At 45.4% G+C, this 22,029-nt stretch overlaps 1 protein-coding gene across 2 annotated transcripts in view; it reads right to left on the bottom strand.

Moving 5' to 3' along the window:
* dock3 (dedicator of cytokinesis 3) overlaps positions 1-22,029 on the bottom strand; it is a 427,692-nt gene that overhangs the window by 115,139 nt on the left and 290,524 nt on the right. For both annotated transcript variants that reach the window (XM_042324863.1, XM_042324864.1), the window contains exons 9-11: positions 16,047-16,204; positions 8,636-8,717; positions 7,802-7,862 (exon numbers count right to left, since the gene is read on the bottom strand). In XM_042324863.1, the coding sequence (XP_042180797.1) occupies positions 7,802-7,862; positions 8,636-8,717; positions 16,047-16,204 (301 nt within the window). The remainder of the gene's footprint in view (positions 1-7,801; positions 7,863-8,635; positions 8,718-16,046; positions 16,205-22,029) is intronic.

The raw sequence follows: 22,029 nt of genomic DNA, 5'->3' as shown, positions 1-22,029 counted from the left end.
CAGGTAGTTTGCCCCCGGTGATGCGTTGTGCAGACCTCACTACCCTCTGGAGAGCCTTACGGTTGAGGGCGGAGCAGTTGCCGTACCAGGCGGTGATACAGCCCGCCAGGATGCTCTCGATTGTGCATCTGTAGAAGTTTGTGAGTGCTTTTGGTGACAAGCCGAATTTCTTCAGCCTCCTGAGGTTGAAGAGGCGCTGCTGCGCCTCCTTCACGATGCTGTCTGTGTGAGTGGACCAATTCAGTTTGTCTGTGATGTGTATGCCGAGGAACTTAAAACTTGCTACCCTCTCCACTACTGTTCCATCGATGTGGATAGGGGGGTGTTCCCTCTGCTGTTTCCTGAAGTCCACAATCATCTCCTTAGTTTTGTTGACGTTGAGTGTGAGGTTATTTTCCTGACACCACACTCCGAGGGCCCTCACCTCCTCCCTGTAGGCTGTCTCGTCGTTGTTGGTAATCAAGCCTACCACTGTTGTGTCGTCCGCAAACTTGATGATTGAGTTGGAGGCGTGCGTGGCCACGCAGTCGTGGGTGAACAGGGAGTACAGGAGAGGGCTCAGAACGCACCATTGTGGGGCCCCAGTGTTGAGGATCAGCGGGGAGGAGATGTTGTTGCCTACCCTCACCACCTGGGGGCGGCCCGTCAGGAAGTCCAGTACCCAGTTGCACAGGGCGGGGTCGAGACCCAGGGTCTCGAGCTTGATGACGAGCTTGGAGGGTACTATGGTGTTGAATGCCGAGCTGTAGTCGATGAACAGCATTCTCACATAGGTATTCCTCTTGTCCAGATGGGTTAGGGCAGTGTGCAGTGTGGTTGAGATTGCATCGTCTGTGGACCTATTTGGGCGGTAAGCAAACTGGAGTGGGTCTAGGGTGTCAGGTAGGGTGGAGGTGATATGGTCCTTGACTAGTCTCTCAAAGCACTTCATGATGACGGAAGTGAGTGCTACGGGCGGTAGTCATTTAGCTCAGTTACCTTAGCTTTCTTGGGAACAGGAACAATGGTGGCCCTCTTGAAGCATGTGGGAACAGCAGACTGGTATAGGGATTGATTGAATATGTCCGTAAACACACCGGCCAGCTGGTCTGCGCATGCTCTGAGGGCGCGGCTGGGGATGCCGTCTGGGCCTGCAGCCTTGCGAGGGTTAACACGTTTAAATGTCTTACTCACCTCGGCTGCAGTGAAGGAGAGACCGCATGTTTTCGTTGCAGGCCGTGTCAGTGGCACTGTATTGTCCTCAAAGCGGGCAAAAAAGTTATTTAGTCTGCCTGGGAGCAAGACATCCTGGTCTGTGACTGGGCTGGATTTCTTCCTGTAGTCCGTGATTGACTGTAGACCCTGCCACATGCCTCTTGTGTCTGAGCCGTTGAATTGAGATTCTACTTTGTCTCTGTACTGACGCTTAGCTTGTTTGATAGCCTTGCGGAGGGAATAGCTGCACTGTTTGTATTCGGTCATGTTACCAGACACCTTGCCCTGATTAAAAGCAGTGGTTCTCGCTTTCAGTTTCACGCGAATGCTGCCATCAATCCACGGTTTCAGTCCTGTCTGAAGGTGTGTGTATACCATGGATAGTCCTGTCTGAAGGTGTGTGTATACCATTAATAGTCCTGTCTGAAGGTGTGTGTATACCATGGATAGTCCTGTCTGAAGGTGTGTGTATACCATGGATAGTCCTGTCTGAAGGTGTGTGTATACCATGGACAGTCCTGTCTGAAGGTGTGTGTATACCATTAATAGTCCTGTCTGAAGGTGTGTGTATACCATGGATAGTCCTGTCTGAAGGTGTGTGTATACCATGGATAGTCCTGTCTGACGGTGTGTGTATACCATGGATAGTCCTGTCTGACGGTGTGTGTATACCATGGATAGTCCTGTCTGAAGGTGTGTGTATACCATGGATAGTCCTGTCTGAAGGTGTGTGTATACCATGGATAGTCCTGTCTGAAGGTGTGTGTATACCATGGATAGTCCTGTCTGACGGTGTGTGTATACCATGGATAGTCCTGTCTGAAGGTGTGTGTATACCATGGATAGTCCTGTCTGAAGGTGTGTGTATACCATGGATAGTCCTGTCTGAAGGTGTGTGTATACCATGGATAGTCCTGTCTGAAGGTGTGTGTATACCATTAATAGTCCTGTCTGAAGGTGTGTGTATACCATGGATAGTCCTGTCTGAAGGTGTGTGTATACCATGGATAGTCCTGTCTGAAGGTGTGAAGGGGAACACAGAACACAGCAGTGGCAACAACTGCTCTGTGGTCACCGCAGTTAGTCTGCCTGTGTGTGTGTGTGTGTGTGTGTCTGTCTGTCTGTCTGTCTGTCTGTCTGTCTGTCTGTCTGTCGTAGTCTAAATGTCACCTGGATCTGAGCAGACAGTAGTAGATTCTGAGAGTAGCCCTAAACAGGGACTACAGATACTGGATGTTAATTTGATCATCCTGTTGTCTCAGGAGTTTTCCTGCACCGCAGGAAATGCAAACTTGTAGTGATGTTTAAAAAGTAGTGCTGAGCGATTAACCAACATTAAACTAATTGACTGAAGTCGGTTCAATTATTTGAATTCCATTTCATAGTTTTTTTTTAAATCCATGAGAAAGAGGGATTTAAAGCAGATGTATCTCTACCTGAAAATACACGATCTAAGTGATTGATATTGGTATTCAGCTGTCATAAAATTATGTCTTATTTACATTGAAGAACTACTAAAATAGTGATTCTGTCAGACAGCAGCTCTGTAGAGAGATGAGATGATGACTTGGAATTAAATAATAACATCATCAAAGGACTGGCTAATAAGTCTGGCTGCACATCTGACTTACTGCAAATTCAGAAATGATGAGACTAAACTCAACAAAAAGAAGAAGAAACTGTATTATGAAGCCAAGATCAATGACATAAAGAATGATGGAAAAAAAGCTTTGGAGTATTTTAAATGAAATTATGGGCAGAAAGACAAATTCAAAGACAAATCTTTCATCGAATCAGATGGCTTATTCATCACAAAACCATTTGATGAGACCAATTATTTTGAGGATTACTTCATTGGCAAAGTGGGCAAACTTAGGTGGGAAATTCCAACAATGAACAGTGAGCCATCATACTCATGCATAAAAAAAATAATGAAAGAAAAGCACTGTAAAATTTGAATATTATAAAGTTAGTGTGGGAGAGTTGGAAAAATTATTGTTATCTATCAATAAAGACAAACCTGACAACATAGATGGAAAGCTACTGAGGATTGTAGCTGACTCTATAGCCACTCCTATCTGTCATATATTTAATCTAAGCCCAGAGGAAAGGCATTTACTCGTTCTAACAGCAGACCTATCAGCCTGCCATCAGCTCTAAGCAAACTGCTGAAAGAAATTGTGTTTGACCAAATACAATGCTATTTTTCTATAAACAAATTAACAACAGACTTTCAGCATGCTTATAGAGAAGGGCACTCACAATGTACTGCACTGACACAAATTACTGATGATTGGTTGAAAGAAATTGATAATAAGAAGATCGTGGGAGCTGTACTGTTAGATCTCAGTGCAGCCTTTGATATTATTGACCATAAATTGTTATTGAGAAAACTCATGTGGTATGGCTTTTCAACCTCTGCCATATCATGGATTCAGAGCTACAGTATCTATCTAATAGAACTGAGAGAGGGTTTTCTTTAATGGAAGCTTCTCTAATGTCAAACATGTAAAGTTTGGTGTACTGCAGGGAAGCTCTCTAGGCCCTCTACTATTTTCTATTATTTTATTTTTTTACCAATGACATTCCAATGGCAATAAACAAATCATGTGTGTCCATGTATGCTGATGATTCAACCATATATGCACCAGCAACCACAGCTAAGGAAGTAACTTAAAACCCTTAACAAAGAGTTGCAGTCTGTTTTGGAATGGGTGGCCAGTAATACACTGGTCCTGAACATCTCTAAAACATCTCTAAAACTAAGAGCATTGTATTTTGCACAAATGATTCCCTAAGTTCTAGACCTCAGCTGAATATGTTAATGAATGGCTGTTGAGGAGACTAAATAACTTGGTGTTACCATAGACTGTAAACTGTCATAGTCTAAACATACAGTGCATTCAGAAAGTATTCAGACACCTTGACGTTTTTCTACATTTTGTTAGGTTACAGCCTTGTTCTGAAATTTATAAAATTGTTTCTTTTTTGTCCTCATCAATCTACACACAATACCCCATAATGACAATAATAATCAAATATTACAGTAATTTGTTGAAGCACCTTTGGCAGCGATTACAGCCTCGAGTCATCTTGGGTATGACGCTACAAGTTTGGCACACCTGTATTTGGAGAGTTTCTCCCATTCTTCTTTGTATATCCTCTCAAGCTCTGTCAGGTTGGATGGGAGAGTTGCTGCACAGCTATTTTCAGGTCTCTCCAGAGATTTTCAATAGTGTTCAAGTCCAGACTCTGGCTGGGCCACTCAATAACATTCAGAGACTTGTCCCAAAGCCACTCCCACGTTGTCTTGGCTGTGTGCTTAGTGTCGTTATCCTGTTGGAAGGAGAACCTTTGTCACAGTCTGAGGTCCTGAGCACTCTGGAGCAGGTTTTCATCAAGGATCTCTCTGTACTTTGCGCTGTTCATCTGTTCCTCAATCTTGACTAGTCTCCCAGTCCCTTCCGCTGAAAAACATCCCCACAGCATGATGCTGCCACCACCACGCTTCACTGTAGGGATGGTGCCAGGTATCCTCCAGACGTAACACTTGGTAGTCAAAGGTTCAGTCTTGGCTTCATCAGACCAGAGAATCTTGTTTCTCATGGTCTGAGAGTCTTTAGGTGCCTTTTGGCAAACTCCAAGCGGGCTGTCATGTGCCTTTTACTGAGGAGTGGCTTCCGTCTGGCCAATCTACCGTAAAGGCCTGAGTGGTGAAGTGCTGCAGAGATGTTTGTCCTTCTGGAAGGTTCTCCCATCTCTACAGAGGAACTCTGGAGCTCTGCCAGAGTGACAATCGAGTTCTTTGTCACCTTCCTGACCAAGGCTCTTCTCAGCCGATTGCTCAGTTTGGCCGGGTAGCCAGCTCTAGGAAGAGTCTTGGTGGTTCCAAACCTCTTCCATTTAGGAATGATGGAGGCCACTGTGTTCTTGGGGACCTTCAATGCTGCAGACATTTTTCGGTAACCTTCCTCAGATCTGTGCCTCGACACAATCCTGTCTCTGAGCTCTACGGACAATTCCTTCGGCCTCATGGCTTGCTTTTTTTCTATGAAACCTGTTTTTGCTTTGTCATTATGGGTTATTGTGTGTAGATTGCTGAGGATTTTTTAAAATCCATTTTAGAATAAAGCTTTAACGTAACAAAATGTGGAAAAGGTCAAGGGGTCTGAATACTTTCCAAGGCACTGTATAGATCCAATGGTTGTAAAGATGGGGAGAGGTCTGTCCGTAATAAAAAGATGCTCTGCTTTTTTGACACCACACTCCACAAAGAAAGTCCTGCAAGCTCTAGTTTTATTTTATCTTGATTATTGTCCAGTCGTGTGGTCAAGTGCTGCAAATAAAGACCTCGTTAAGCTGCAGCTGGTCCCAGAACAGAGCTGCACGTCTTGCTCTTCATTGCAATCAGAGGGCTAATATTAATACTATGCATAGCAGTCTCTCTTGATAAGAGTTGAGGAGAAACTGACTGCGTCAGTTCTTGTTTTTATAAGAAAAATTAATGTGCTGGAAAATCAAAGTTTTTGCATAGTCAACTTACACACAGCGCTGATACACACACTTACCCCACCAGACATGTCAACAGGGGGTCTTTTCACAGTCCCCAGGTCCAGAACAAATTCAAGGACACATACAGTATTATACAGAGCCATGATTGCCTGGAACTCCCTTCCATCTCATATACAGCAAGTGAACAGTTAACCTGGTTTAAAAAAACAAATAAAGCAACACCTCACGGCACAACGCCTTTCCCCCATGTGACCTACTGGTTGTGTATATGTACTGACATGTGACCTACTTGTTGTGTGTATGTACTGACATGAGACCTACTGGTTGTGTGTATGTACTGACATGTGACCTACTTGTTGTGTGTATGTACTGACATGTGACCTACTGGTTGTGTGTACTGACATGTCACCTACTTGTTGTGTGTACTGACATGTCACCTACTGGTTGTGTGTACTGACATGTGACCTACTGGTTATGTGTACTGACATGTGACCTACTTGTTGTGTGTACTGACATGTCACCTACTGGTTGTGTGTATGTACTGACATGTGACCTACTGGTTGTGTGTATGTACTGACATGTGACCTACTGGTTGTGTTTATGTACTGACATGAGACCTACTGGTTGTGTGTATGTACTGACATGTGACCTACTGGTTGTGTATATGTACTGACATGTGACCTACTGGTTGTGTGTATGTACTGACATGTGACCTACTGGTTGTGTGTATGTACTGACATGTGACCTACTGGTTCTGTGTACTGACATGTGACCTACTGGTTGTGTGTATGTACTGACATGTGACCTACTGGTTGTGTGTATGTACTGACATGTGACCTACTGGTTGTGTGTACTGACATGTCACCTACTGGTTGTGTGTACTGACATGTCACCTACTGGTTGTGTGTACTGACATGTGACCAACTGGTTGTGTGTACTGACATGTGACCTACTGGTTGTATGTATGTACTGACACGTGTAACTGATAGATGTACACACTACATGTTAATGTTTTTACATGTCTGTTCCTTATGTGTCAGACCCCAATAAGTCTAGAGGTCGCCATTTAGCGTGGGCTAAATTGAGATCCTAACAAATCAAATCAAACAAATGTAATATAAACAACAACTGAAATATTTTGTTAAAGTAATGTGAATAAATGATGGCTAATAAGTGATGAGCAGTAATGGACAGTCACTACCATCATGGGACTTTGTATTGTTTTAGTCTGTGTAGTTACAGCATTCAACCCACATAATGCAAAGTGCATTTAATGTAAAAAACTAAATTGAAAACCTTAATCATTTAAAAAAAATAATCGAACCGTAACCAAACCGACCTCAAAAAACACTAATCGTTCAGCACTATTAAAAAAGCTTCTGAAGTTTGTAATTTCCATTTTTGAAATTTCAGAATTGATTTGCCCTCACAAAAAATATAGCAACCCTTACAAAAAAAACCTTACAAAAAAAAACCATTAATTAATCCATTAATCCATTAATCCATTAATTATAATCCAGATAATAATTCACATTTCCTGTTGTTGCAGGATAATTCTTCTGCTGTAAGAAACTGGGTCAAATTATGATTTGGCATCTGTAGATCTGTAAAACAATCAGCTACAGGAAGAACTGTACTAAGATACTGGAGTTTAAAAAAATAATTAATTAACAGAGGAAGAGAATCAGTGGGACGGATTACTCCGAGTGCTTTTTGTATAAAACATTGAATTTAAAGGTAGATGTAGGACTAGAAAACGTATGATAGAGGGAGAAAAAGAGCCTTTAGAGCCAGCCTGAGAGATGACAAAGTGCATGCAGAGATACACACACTTGAGATGCTGGGGACACAGCAGGTGACCCGAGCTCATTTCCTCAAATTAAGAAACACAAACAGCATACTGCTTTACTGTCTCAGTGTTCTGCTTCACGGAGACCAAATTAGATTATTACTGTGTCCCAAAATGGCACCTTGTTCCTTACAGTATAAAGTGCACTACTTTTGACCCATGGGGCTCAAAATGTATGCACTACATTGGGAATATGGTGCCATTTGGGACACGCCGATTGAACATCTGAGAGAAAGAGTAGCTTACCGGTTCTGATGACTTGTGAAACAATATACAGGTCCCGCTTCATGTCCTTATTACTTAAATCCTGCAGAGTAAAGAGGGTAAAACATTACTTAGTGATGTCAGAGATGATAAAGGAGAGGTTAACATGTTAATTAGTGATGTCAGAGATGATAGAGGAGAGCTTAACATGTTAGTTAGTGATGTCAGAGATGATAGAGGAGAGCTTAACATGTTAGTTAGTGATGTCAGAGATGATAGAGGAGAGCTTAACATGTTAGTTAGTGATGTCAGAGATGATAAACAGAAAGAGGTTAATATATTAGTTAGTGATGTCAGAGATGATAAACAGAAAGAGGTTAATATATTAGTTAGTGATGTCAGAGATGATAAACAGAAAGAGGTTAATATATTAGTTAGTGATGTCAGAGATGATAAACCCCATTACCATTATGTGAACGATTTTTTGATGATCATAAAAATGTGTGTGTTTGTTTGTATGTACAGGTTACCACGTGTGTGTGTTCGTGTGTGTGTTTTTATGTACAGGTGTACAGGTGGTACAGGTTACTGGTTACTGCATGTGTGTGTGTGTTTGTTTGTATGTACAGCTTACCGCGTGTGTGTGTGTTTGTTTGTACAGGTTACTGCGTGTGTGTGTGTGTGAGTGTGTGTGTGTGTGTGTGTTTGTTTGTATGTGTGTGTGTTTGTATGGACAGCTTACTGCGTGTGTGTGTGTGTGTGTGAGTGTGTGTGTGTGTGTGGACAGCTTACTGCATGTGTGTGCGTGCGTGCGTGCGTGCGTGTGTGTGTGTGTGGGTGTGTGTGTGTGTGTGTTTGTTTGTATGGACAGCTTACCGTGAACAGAGCACACAAACGATCAACCTTGTCTGTGTTCTTGGGACCTTCATTCTTGTTCAGTCTCACCATAAATTTCTCACTGAGATGACAAACAGAGGCACTGTTAACTGGGCCACAGGACTGACAGTATCATAAACAAATGCATCGCAAAATAAAGACGGAGACCATCTAAGGAAAACAGTATATTATTATACATTATATATTCAGCTTTTTGATTACAACAAATTATTCAATACACAAAAAAAAAAAATCATAAGCCCAAAGATATACATTTTATATGCAAATACTATATGTAATGTCTGAAACACACACACACACGCACGCACAACACACACGCACACACACACACACACACACACACACACACACACACACACACACACACACACACACACACACACACACACACACACACACACACACACTCTGCATGCAACAGTCTGACTCAGAGGGAGGTAGGAAGCTCCAACAATCACAGCATATTTCTTACTTTTTTCTTATTAATATTGTGTCCGATGGGCCGCATGCTGCGGCTCCTCGTGACTCACAGAAAGCAAAGACAGCCCATCTAAAGTAAGACCACACCCATGACGACACCCATGATGACACCCATGACGACACCCATGACCACACCCATGACGACACCCACGACGACACCCATGACCACACCCATGACCACACCCATGACCACACCCATGAGGTACTATCTTTACACACCAGATACCGTCTGTTGGGTCCAGTAAGGACAAACTATCAGCACAATATAAATGTCGCCAAATGAGTAGTTATTAATCTACACACCAACAGCAAGCTACTAGTTTATCTATTAATCTGCACACCAACAGCTAGACTATCTGTTATATCCTATTTATTTATTCTCCAGGAGAAACTTGAATCATCCATCGCCTCGCCTGCTACCATGCTACGTTTGCGTGCTCCACGGGGTACCATTAATCACAGTAGGATAAATTGCATGTTGTCTCTTGAGAGAAAATTCATTTAAGGGCCAGCTGTGCTGCCCAGTTCTGAGCCAATTGCAATTGTTAGAGGTCTCTCTTTGTGGCACCTGACCACACGACTGAACAGTAGTCTAGGTGTGACAAAGCTAGGGCCTGTAGGACCTGCCTTGTTGATAGTGGCAGAGCATCGCTTTATTATGGACAGACTTCTATATTAGCTACTGTTGCATCAACATGTTTACAATCTAGGGTTACTCCAAGCAGTTTAGTCATCTCAACTTGCTCAATTTTCACATTCTTTTTTACAATATTTTGTATAGGGTTTAGTGGTTGATTTGTCCCAAATACAATGCTTTTAGTTTTTGAAATATTTAGGGCTAACTTATTCCTTGCCACACATTCTGAAACTAACAGCAGCTCTTTGTTAAGGGCTGCAGTCAATTCTGTCACTGTAGTAGCTAACGTGTATAGTGTTGAGTCATCCGCATACATAGGCATTACTCAAAGCCAGTAACATTTAACAGTAGACAGCTGCCCTGGGGAATTCCTGATTCTACCTGGATAATGTTGGAGAGGCTTCCATTAAAGAACACCCTCTGTGTTCTGTTGGACAGGTAACTCTTTATCTGCAATATAGCAGGGGGTGTAAAGCCAGAACACATTTTTCCAGCAGCAGACCATGATCAATAATGTCAAAAGACGCACTGAAGTCTAACAAAAAGGCTACCACAATATTTTCATCATCAATTTATCTCAGCCAATCATCAGTCATTTGTGTAAGTGCCGTGCTTGTTGAATGTCCTTTCCTATACGCGTTCTGAAAGCCTATTGCCAATTTGTTTACAGTAAAAAAAATATCAAAAGAACAGCTGTTTTTTCTCTTTGCTCTAGGTCAGTGGAGGCTAATGAAGGGAGGACAGCTGACAATAATGTTTGTAACGAATGGAATGGCATCAAACACGTGTCTGTTGTATTTGAAACCATTCCACTCATCCGTTCCTCCCAATAGAGGTGGCACCAACCTCCTGTGCTCTAAGTGCAAGAAGTAACTGCCCAAATAACTGGCCCAACATCGTCTGGGTTTGGCATTGGACCAACATCGCCTGGGTTTGGCATTGGCCCAACATCGCCTGGGTTTGGCATTGGCCCAACATCGCCTGGGTTTGGCATTGGCCCAACATCGCCTGGGTTTGGCATTGGCCCAACATCGCCTGGGTTTGACATTGGCCCAACATCGCCTGGGTTTGGCATTGGCCCAACATCGCCTGGGTTTGGCATTGGCCCAACATCGTCTGGGTTTGGCATTGGCCCAACATCGCCTGGGTTTGGCATTGGCCCAACATCGTCTGGGTTTGGCATTGGCCCAACATCGTCTGGGTTTGGCCAGTGTAGGCCATCATTGTTAATAAGTATTTGTTCTTAACTGACTTGCCTACTTAAATAAAACAAAAACCAACAAATATATATATATATTTTTTTATATATATATTTTGTATAAGATAGTTAGTTTGAAGTTAAACTAATGCTCTTAGGTAAGCTAGCTATAGTATTCAAGTGTAGTTTCAAGTCCTCTAAGGTAGTGTCATAACGTTGGCCTGGGGGCAGGTTTATGACAGTCATAAATACCTCTTCCCCCCTTTTTCCTCTCTCTACCCTACTGAGGTTACATTTGCAAAACCCCTTGGTTAACATAGAGATTCTGGGAACATCAGTCCGGGGGAAATGAACTATATTCTGTTAATCCGACCAATTGAACATATGCGGTGGTACTTGTCAGTTCGGTTGTCATCTGATACATTCTCATCAATGATAGGATGACATAAACTCTACAGTGGAAAGTCTACACATCAGAGTTAATGTTTGAATATGAAATTATTCGTGATGGGATGAGATGTGATTTTAGCTTCTAAAATGTGAGAATTGGGTTTTCATGAGTGAATTAGGCCCGACTCAGTGGCCCGCCCACGTGAAGAGACATAGGTTGTAAACTATGAAACACACCACTTTTCACCCTCCACTATATAAGCCCTTGACAAAAATGTAACCTCCTGTTCCAAGTACGTGAGGTCTGCAGCCTCTGCGTTAAAAGGACCAACATGTCAACTACAGAACTAAGCCAACCTCAGCGTGAGCTTTGATTGCGAATGGTATGAACTTTGAACTCTTATTCACTACAGAAGTGAATCCCCCTAGTCGTTGAGTTAGCAACAGCAGCTGCAAACGCAGGCTAGGAAAGAACAGACAGAGTATCCCGTCTATCACACAACGACGTTACTACAACGTATGCAATTGACCACCAGAGACATTCTTCAAAGGACAAAGGACTTGGTTTGGCAACACGGCCTTCCATCTACCACCAACCTACCGAAGCGCAGCTCAGAGTAAATATTTATTGCATTTTCCTTTTCCAAATGGGCGGTAATTTAGAATGCATAAGATACTGTATTTACGATAGCACAGCTTCTCTCTTTGTCCCTCAGTCTTCCCGCTCTTTCAATCAAACCCAGCCCCTTTTCTTTTGTGTAACCAGTTTGTCATATCTGTTCCGCCTGCTAGGGACGTTTTCCTTTAAGACGTAATTTGTAATCAAGGTATGATTCATTCTTTGTACATGTAGTTCTGTGTGATTAGTTGGGTATTTAGTAAATAAATAATTAAACCCAATTTTGTATTGCTGATTCAACTTGTTAGCCAGGGTTCGTGAAGTTAACCAAGAATTTACAACTTTCAGATGAGACTGAAATAAGGTGACGGTTAAATATTGGCTGCTATTGAGGTAAAAGATTACCAGGTCTTTAAGAGTTTATTCGGAAGATAACAGCTCTATAAATATTATTTTGTGGTGCCCCGACTCTCTAGTTAACTACATTTACATGATTAGCTCAATCAGGTAATATTAATTATGGAGAAAAGGATTTTATAGAATAGTATGTCATATCACTTAATCCGGCATAGCCAAAGACACGACAGTAGCTAGATATTTATATTATAACACACACAGACCCAAGGAGAATCCCTTGGGGAGTGAGAGCTGTGGGGAACGCGATACCGAGTCTGAGTCCCTGCAGCTGTAGGGCGGGCAGTCTTTGATGAATGGTGCTGTGGTTTGAGGTGTGTGTCCAAAATGGCCCCCTATTCCCTAGTCCACTTATTTGGATCAGAGCGCCTGTGGGGGGGGTTTATAGGGAATAACGGGCCATTTCAGATGCACACCCCAAACCACACAGCATTGCACACTCATCAAAGATGGCTGCCTGCTAAAGTCTGCTTTCAGAGTCCAGGTGCTCTTAAATGTCTTCCTCAGGGGAGTGATATGAGGATTACCCACCACTCAACACTCAGCTAAAATGAGACTTTAGTTAAGAGACCATTGAAACAATACAGAAGAATTAGATACATACAGTATTTAAACATGTTCAGTGTGGAAAATGGGTAACATCCAGGCTGGATGACATAATCAAGATGTTATTTCCATTACATTGTTTGTTTGCACAGAAAACGCAGAGAGGTTTCTGAATGTAGCTTTACCCAATCACAGGTCAAGTTGCAGTGAGTTGTGCACAGTGACCTGGAGAGCAGTGATATTTATGGAGTCTGGGTTCAACGGAGACAATGTTTTAAATAAAAACTGAAGGTCATCTGAGATGTTTGTTGGACACTAATAAAATCTGAGTTTACAATGAAATCATACCTGTGAGTACAACAAGGGAGCTACAGAGGAACTCCATGATCTAGCGTTACTATAACAACCACTACAGCTACAGAGGAATTCCATGATCTAGCGTTACTATAACAACCACTACAGTTACAGAGGAACTCCATGATCTGGCATTACTATAACAACCACTACAGTTACAGAGGAACTCCATGATCTAGCGTTACTATAACAACCACAAACAGGGAATATGTGGTGAGGGGGGGGCATTGGTTGGATAAAAATAAGAATAGTCTTGTTTTCGGCTGCCCTCTCAGCCTACGCAGGGCTAGCACATGGACAGGTTGTGAGTGGGAGGGACTGCAGTTATAGTTCTGTCATAAATGGAGAGGAGAGGAGAGGAGAGGAGAGGAGAGGAGAGGGAGAGGAGAGGAGAGGAGAGGAGAGGAGAGGAGAGAGGAGAGGAGAGGAGAGGGAGAGGAGAGGAGAGGAGAGGAGAGGAGAGGAGAGGAGAGGAGAGGAGAGGAGAGATTTGACAAAGAAAGCTACAATTCAGCCCACATTTATTTAAATATGCCTCCTTGGTAACTAAGTCTCCTTGGAAACTATAAAACTACTAGAGCTCCTTCGGTCTCAAGGCAAACCTCTTCAGTCTTTATTGATTCTACTGTGTTCTCGTGAAACAAGTCCTCCTCTACATATTCTCCTCTTCATATTCCTCCAGAGCACCTCCAGAGACCAGAATCACAGGAACAGTAAATATTCCTCTCTATAAGCTTTGTTGTAGTTCCTTTATTCCTTTCTCTCCTGGGTTCTGAAGGATGACAAATACATGTCAGTATCACAGAGGGTTGATGTAGTATGTTCTCAGTGACAGACTACTGTGTATCTTCATCACTTCCTCCTTCAGAACAGAGGCTGCCACACACACACACACACACACACACACACACACACACACACACACACACACGCACGCACGCACAAGGAAGCGCACACACACACACACACACACACACACACACACACACACACACACACACACACACACACAAAAACACATACACCTGCCACTTGTAACCTGAGCTGACTGTCATTGTGAGAGAAGATAATGCCATGACAACAGGTTATCTTGACAACAGGTTATCAAGGTCAAACCAACTGGACAAGTTTCCTTAAGCTGATCTCTGTGTGTGGAGGAGGAAGGGGGAGGCGGAGAGGAAAGAGGAGGTACACAGTATGTGTGTGTGTTGCCCGCTGTTCGTCTAGCTATCTCCCTCCTCCTCTGTCTACCCCCCCTGCCTCCCTCCTCAACTCTGCGTCAACGTATCTCCCCCTGCCTCCCCCATCTCTCCCCCATCTCCCCCTGCCTCCCCCATCCCCACATCTCCCCCATCCCTCCCCTGCCTCCTCCCATCTCCCCTGCCTCCCTCCATCTCTCCCCTGCCTCCCCCATCCCCACATCTCCCCCATCTCCCCCTGCCCCCATCTCCCTCTGCCTCCCCATCCCTCCCCTGCCTCCCCTCCCCCATCTCTCCCCTGCCTCCTCCCCCTCCCCTCCCCATCTCCCCCTGCCTCCTCCCCATCCCTCCCCTGCCTCCCCCATCTCCCCCTGCCTCCCCCATCTCTCCCCTGCCTCCGCCATCTCTCCCCTGCCTTCCCCATCCCTCCCCCATCTCCCCCTCCCCTGCCCCCCATCCCTGCCCCCCATCTCCCCCAGCCTCCCCCATCTCTCCCTCATCCCCCCGCCTCTCCCATCTCACACACACACACACACACACACAAAAACACACACACACACACACACACACACACACACACACACACACACACACACACACACACACACACACACTGCTCTACATCAAGCTCATTATATACATTAGCTATTCATTATCTTTTAAGATCATTAAAACAACAATACATTATTTATTAGCCCCATTAATGAAACTATACATTATTCATTACAGCAGCACTGTACTGCTAGTTCAACATCAGGAACTAATTGTCAGGAAAATGTACACTGAAAGAGGTTTTAAGCGAATGCAAAGTACTTACATGTTTTTAATGTAAACGGCTAAATAGATCAGAGGAAATCAATCCAATTTCATAAACATTTTGACTACAACGATGTTGATATGGACGACTTTTAACAGTTGTTTTTCCAAAAACAGGGCTGTTCCATAACCTCTTCTCTATTTCCACTCCATCACCGGATTCTGCTCGCCCAGGAGGCAGAGCCTGAGACGCCCAGCCCTGAGAGGGTTGAGACGCCCAGCCCTGAGAGGGTTGAGACGCCCAGCCCTGAGAGGGTTGAGACGCCCAGCCCTGAGAGGGTTGAGACGCCCAGCCCTGAGAGGGTTGAGACGCCCAGCCCTGAGAGGGTTGAGACGCCCAGCCCTGAGAGGGTTGAGACGCCCAGCCCTGAGAGGGTTGAGACGCCCAGCCCTGAGAGGGTTGAGACGCCCAGCCCTGAGAGGGTTGAGACGCCCAGCCCTGAGAGGGTTGAGACGCCCAGCCCTGAGAGGGTTGAGACGCCCAGCCCTGAGAGGGTTGAGACGCCCAGCCCTGAGAGGGTTGAGACACCCAGCCCTGAGAGGGTTGAGACGCCCAGCCCTGAGAGGGTTGAGACACCCACCTCAGGTTGTACAGGTGAACCGGCCCCCGTTGAACCACTAGCATTAAACCGGAAACTCTAGAATCCCTTTTACTTGATAGGTTTCACTTCCTCCGGTTGTTCAGGAAGTTCGACCCCGAAAACACTTTGCAGCACAACACTACAGCATCCCTTTACCTGATCTGTTTCCCCTCCCTGAGGTCGTAGAGAGAGAAGAAGACGTCTGTGTCTTCTCCCATGGTGTTGTAGGTGAAGCTCTTCAGGCTGACGAACAGGTGGTGAGGGATGGGGATACGACAGGGCTCTACACCGTGGCTCCGACGCACACTGTCAGCCTGTGTAGACGAGACGGCACAGAGAGACGTGTACACAGAGACATGTACACAGAGACGTGTACACAGGGCTAGAATACACTGTCAGCCTGCGTAGACGACACGGCACAGAGAGACGTGTACACAGGGCTAGAATACACTGTCAGCCTGCGTAGACGACACGGCACAGAGAGACGTGTACACAGAGACGTGTACACAGGGCTAGAATACACTGTCAAAAACAATCTAGATGTTTCAACTCAATAATTTAATAATAATAATAATAATAATAATAATAACTGCTTCCACAGCCTTTTTTCTTGTTTACTTAATTAACTTGTCGGTAAAAGTGTGACCTGAACTTAACATTTTTAGTTGGCCCAAACTTAGCTCCAACATGAGAAAACGAAGGCAAAAATTCAGTCAACTTAAAATGATGTGTTTACTCAATTTGTCTCAAATACAAATGATTATTTTGGCATTTTTTTACCAACAAAAAAAGGCTGTGAATTTAGTTACACACACTCAGTACATTTAACATGGTCTTTCAACTTACATATTTGACATACATGGTGTGCATGTTCATTTATACAGTAATTAGTATTCATCATGTCCTCACCTGGGATTTAAACTCACAACCTCTTGGTTCACAGCCTTCCAATCTTCCTGCTACACCTGCGTCTCCATCATGTCTGTGTCAATCACTGATTTCACCTGTATTGCTACACTTTGCACTTCAATGTAAATCTCAGCTCTGCTAAATGTACACTCAAGAAAAACTATTTTATTTCTCAGTGATTCAGGAGTACCATTAAAACAGAGTAAAATGCCCCACCAACATTAGACAACGATACAGAAAACCTCAAAATGCTTAAATAAGCAAATCAAATCAATGATGAGAGAATATTGATATCAAACAATAATCGACACAGATATGGTGGCGGTGCAGGAAGATTAGAATTTCATTAAATCAATCAACATCTTGACCCCTTTCTCCCCTCTCTCTCCAGATGAAATCCAGCAACTGCCGCCAGACAACCTGCACGCTCAACCCCATCTCCTCCTCCCTTCTCCAAACCATCTCTAGAGAGCTTTTCTCTTTTCTCATCCTCCCTCATCAACTCATCCCTGACAGCTGGCTGCGTCCACTCTGACTTCAAAATATTATGAGTTGCTCCTCTCCTCAAGAAACCAACACTCAACTCCTCTGAAGTCAAAAACTACAGACCAGTATCCATTTAGTTTCTTTCCAAAACACTTGAGTGTTCTGTCTCTGACGCTCTCACCATCTCTCTGAGAACAATCTTCTTGACCCTAACTAGTCTGGCTTCAAGTCGACTCCCTCAACTGAGACTGCTCTGCCAAAGCTGAATCTCTCCTCTGTTCTCATCCCCATAGATCTATCCACTGGCTTCGGCACTGAACCCTCAGATCCTCCTCTCCACCCTCTCGGGGCTGGGTGTCTCAGGCTCTGCCTCCTCTCCACCCTCTCGGGGCTGGGCGTCTCAGGCTCTGCCTCCTCTCCACCCTCTCGGGGCTGGGCGTCTCAGGCTCTGCCTCCTCTCCACCCTCTCAGGACTGGGCGCCTCCTCTCCACCCTCTCAGGCTCTGCCTCCTCTCCACCCTCTCAGGGCTGGGCGTCTCAGGCTCTGCCTCCTCTCCACCCTCTCAGGACTGGGCGTCTCAGGCTCTGCCTCCTCTCCACCCTCTCAGGGCTGTGCGTCTCAGGCTCTGCCTCCTCTCCACCCTCTCAGGACTGGGCGTCTCAGGCTCTCAGACTCAAATACTCCCCCCCCCCTTGACATCCAGGTGGCGACACACATCTCTGCGTGCCTGGCAGATATCTCAGCTTGGATGTCGGTTCACCACCTCAAGCTCAACCTCGACAAGACAGAGCTGTTCTTCCTCCCGGGGAAGGCCTGCCCACTCAATGACCTCTCCATCACAGTTGACAGCTGCACAGTGCCCCCCTCCCAGAGTGAAAGAACCTTGGCGTGACCCTGGACAACACGCTGTAGTTCTCTGAAAACATCAAAACAGTGACTCGCTCCTGCAGGTTCCTGCTCTTACACACATTTCCCTCCCTCCCTGAAGATGAATGTACTGACTCTGACTGGTCCACCTAGCTATCTGAAGATGAATCTACTGACCCTGACTGTGATCTGTGGTTGTCTCACCTAGACATCTGAAGGTGAATGTAGTGACTCTGACTGTGATCTGTGGTTGTCTCACCTAGACATCTGAAGGTGAATGTAGTGACTCTGACTGTGATCTGTGGTTGTCTCACCTAGCCATCTGAAGATGAATGTACTGACTCTGACTGTGATCTGTGGTTGTCTCACCTAGACATCTGAAGGTGAATGTACTGACTCTGACTGGTCCACCTAGCTATCTGAAGATGAATGTACTGACTCTGACTGGTCCACCTAGCTATCTGAAGATGCATGTACTGACCCTGACTGTGATCTGTGGTTGTCTCACCTAGCCATCTGAAGGTGAATGTAGTGACTCTGACTGTGATCTGTGGTTGTCTCACCTAGACATCTGAAGGTGAATGTAGCGACTCTGACTGTGATCTGTGGTTGTCTCACCTAGCCATCTGAAGGTAAATGTAGTGACTCTGACTGTGATCTGTGGTTGTCTCACCTAGCCATCTGAAGATGAATGTACTGACTCTGACTGGTCCACCTAGCTATCTGAAGATGAATGTACTGACCCTGACTGTGATCTGTGGTTGTCTCACCTAGCCATCTGAAGGTGAATGTACTGACTCTGACTGTGATCTGTGGTTGTCTCACCTAGACATCTGAAGATGAATGTACTGACTCTGACTGTGATCTGTGGTTGTCTCACCTAGCCATCTGAAGGTGAATGTACTGACTCTGACTGTGATCTGTGGTTGTCTCACCTAGCCATCTGAAGGTGAATGTACTGACTCTGACTGTGATCTGTGGTTGTCTCACCTAGCCATCTGAAGATGAATGTACTGACTCTGACTGTGATCTGTGGTTGTCTCACCTAGCCATCTGAAGATGAATGTACTGACTCTGACTGGTCCACCTAGCTATCTGAAGATGAATCTACTGACCCTGACTGTGATCTGTGGTTGTCTCACCTAGCCATCTGAAGATGAATGTACTGACTCTGACTGTGATCTGTGGTTGTCTCACCTAGCCATCTGAAGATGAATGTACTGACTCTGACTGGTCCACCTAGCTATCTGAAGATGAATGTACTGACCCTGACTGTGATCTGTGGTTGTCTCACCTAGCCATCTGAAGGTGAATGTACTGACTCTGACTGTGATCTGTGGTTGTCTCACCTAGCCATCTGAAGATGAATGAAGTGACTGTAAGTCACTCTGTTGACAAGAGCTTCTGTTAAATGACTGAACATGTAAATGTACTTTCACAGCCATGTTTAGGTAAAATAGCAAAAATATTTTCAAATATTTTCTAGTTGAATGAACATATGAGACAAATTGAGCAAACACATCATTTTAACTTGACATACTTTTTTGCATTTAATTTCTCATGTTGTGCCAACTAAAAATGTTACGCCCAGATAACACTTTGACCAAAAAGTTGAGTAAACGAAAAAAAAAAAGTCTGTGAACTAGGTACTTAATATTAATTGGTTGAAAATACTAGATTTGTTTTTTTTTTTTTTTTTTTTTTTTTTACAGTGTTGTATGCTACAGTAAGACATGGTGCGGGACACAACGGGACAGGGATACTGTAACCCTGTGGAGACAAGAAAGGACAGGGAGACTGTAACCCTGTGGGGACAAGAAAGGACAGGGAGACTATAACCCTGTGGGGACACGATGGGACAGGGTTACTGTAACCCTTTGGGGACGAGATGGGACAGGGATTCTGTCACCCTGTGGGGACAAGACAGGACAGGGATACTGTAACCCTTGGGGGACGAGACAGGACAGGGATACTGTAACCCTTTGGGGACAAGACAGGACAGGGATACAGTAACCCTGTGGGGGCGAGATGGGACAGTGATACAGTAACCCTTTGGGGACAAGATGGGACAAGGATACTGTAATCCTTTGGGGACAAGACAGGACAGGGATACTGTAACCATTTGGGGACGAGACAGGACAGGGATACTGTAACCCTTTGGGGACGAGATGGGACAGGGAGACTGTAACCCTTTGGGGGCGAGATGGGACAGGGATACAGTAACCCTTTGGGGGCGAGATGGGACAGGGATACTGTAACCCTGTGGGGCAAGACAGGACAGGGATACAGTAACCCTTTGGGGGCGAGATGGGACAGGGTTACAGTAACCCTTTGGGGACGAGATGGGACAGGGATACTGTAACCCTGTGGGGACGAGATGGGACAGGGCTCCTGTAACCCTTTGGGGGCGAGATGGGACATGGATACTGTAACCCTGTGGGGCAAGACAGGACAGGGTTACAGTAACCCTTTGGGGGCGAGATGGGACAGGGATACAGTAACACTTTGGGGGCGAGATGGGACAGGGATACAGTAACACTGGGGGCGAGATGGGACAGGGATACAGTAACACTGGGGGCGAGATGGGACAGGGATACAGTAACACTTTGGGGGCGAGATGGGACAGGGATACAGTAACACTTTGGGGGCGAGATGGGACAGGGATACAGTAACACTTTGGGGGCGAGATGGGACAGGGATACAGTAACACTGGGGGCGAGATGGGACAGGGATACAGTAACACTTTGGGGGCGAGATGGGACAGGGATACAGTAACACTTTGGGGGCGAGATGGGACAGGGATACAGTAACACTTTGGGGGCGAGATGGGACAGGGATACAGTAACACTTTGGGTGCGAGATGGGACAGGGATACAGTAACACTTTGGGGGCGAGATGGGACAGGGATACAGTAACACTTTGGGGGCGAGATGGGACAGGGATACAGTAACACTTTGGGGGCGAGATGGGACAGGGATACAGTAACACTTTGGGGGCGAGATTGGACAGGGATACAGTAACCCTTTGGGGACGAGATGGGACAGGGATACAGTAACCCTTTGGGGGCGAGATGGGACAGGATACAGTAACACTTTGGGACGAGATGGGACAGGGATACAGTAACACTTTGGGGGCGAGATGGGACAGGGATACAGTAACCCTTTGGGGGCGAGATGGGACAGGGTACAGTAACCCTTGGGGGCGAGATGGGACAGGGATACAGTAACACTTTGGGGGCGAGATGGGACAGGGATACAGTAACACTTTGGGGGCGAGATGGGACAGGGATACAGTAACACTTTGGGGGCGAGATGGGACAGGGATACAGTAACACTTTGGGGGCGAGATGGGACAGGGATACAGTAACACTTTGGGGGCGAGATGGGACAGGGATACAGTAACACTTTGGGGGCGAGATGGGACAGGGATACAGTAACCCTTTGGGGGCGAGATGGGACAGGGATACAGTAACACTTTGGGGGCGAGATGGGACAGGGATACAGTAACACTTTGGGGGCGAGATGGGACAGGGATACAGTAACACTTTGGGGACAAGACAGGACAGGGATACAGTAACCCTTTGGGGGCGAGATGGGACAGGGATACAGTAACACTTTGGGGGCGAGATGGGACAGGTATACAGTAACACTTTGGGGGCGAGATGGGACAGGGATACAGTAACACTTTGGGGGCGAGATGGGACAGGGATACAGTAACACTTTGGGGGCGAGATGGGACAGGGATACAGTAACACTTTGGGGACAAGATGGGACAGGGATACAGTAACCCTTTGGGGGCGAGATGGGACAGGGATACAGTAACCCTTTGGGGGCGAGATGGGACAGGGTACAGTAACCCTTTGGGGGCGAGATGGGA

Source organism: Oncorhynchus tshawytscha, linkage group LG07 (assembly GCF_018296145.1).
Source record: "Oncorhynchus tshawytscha isolate Ot180627B linkage group LG07, Otsh_v2.0, whole genome shotgun sequence".
Lineage (NCBI taxonomy): Eukaryota > Metazoa > Chordata > Actinopteri > Salmoniformes > Salmonidae > Oncorhynchus > Oncorhynchus tshawytscha.
Note: the sequence above shows the minus strand (reverse complement) of the source record. Positions and strands in the feature narration are given on the sequence as shown.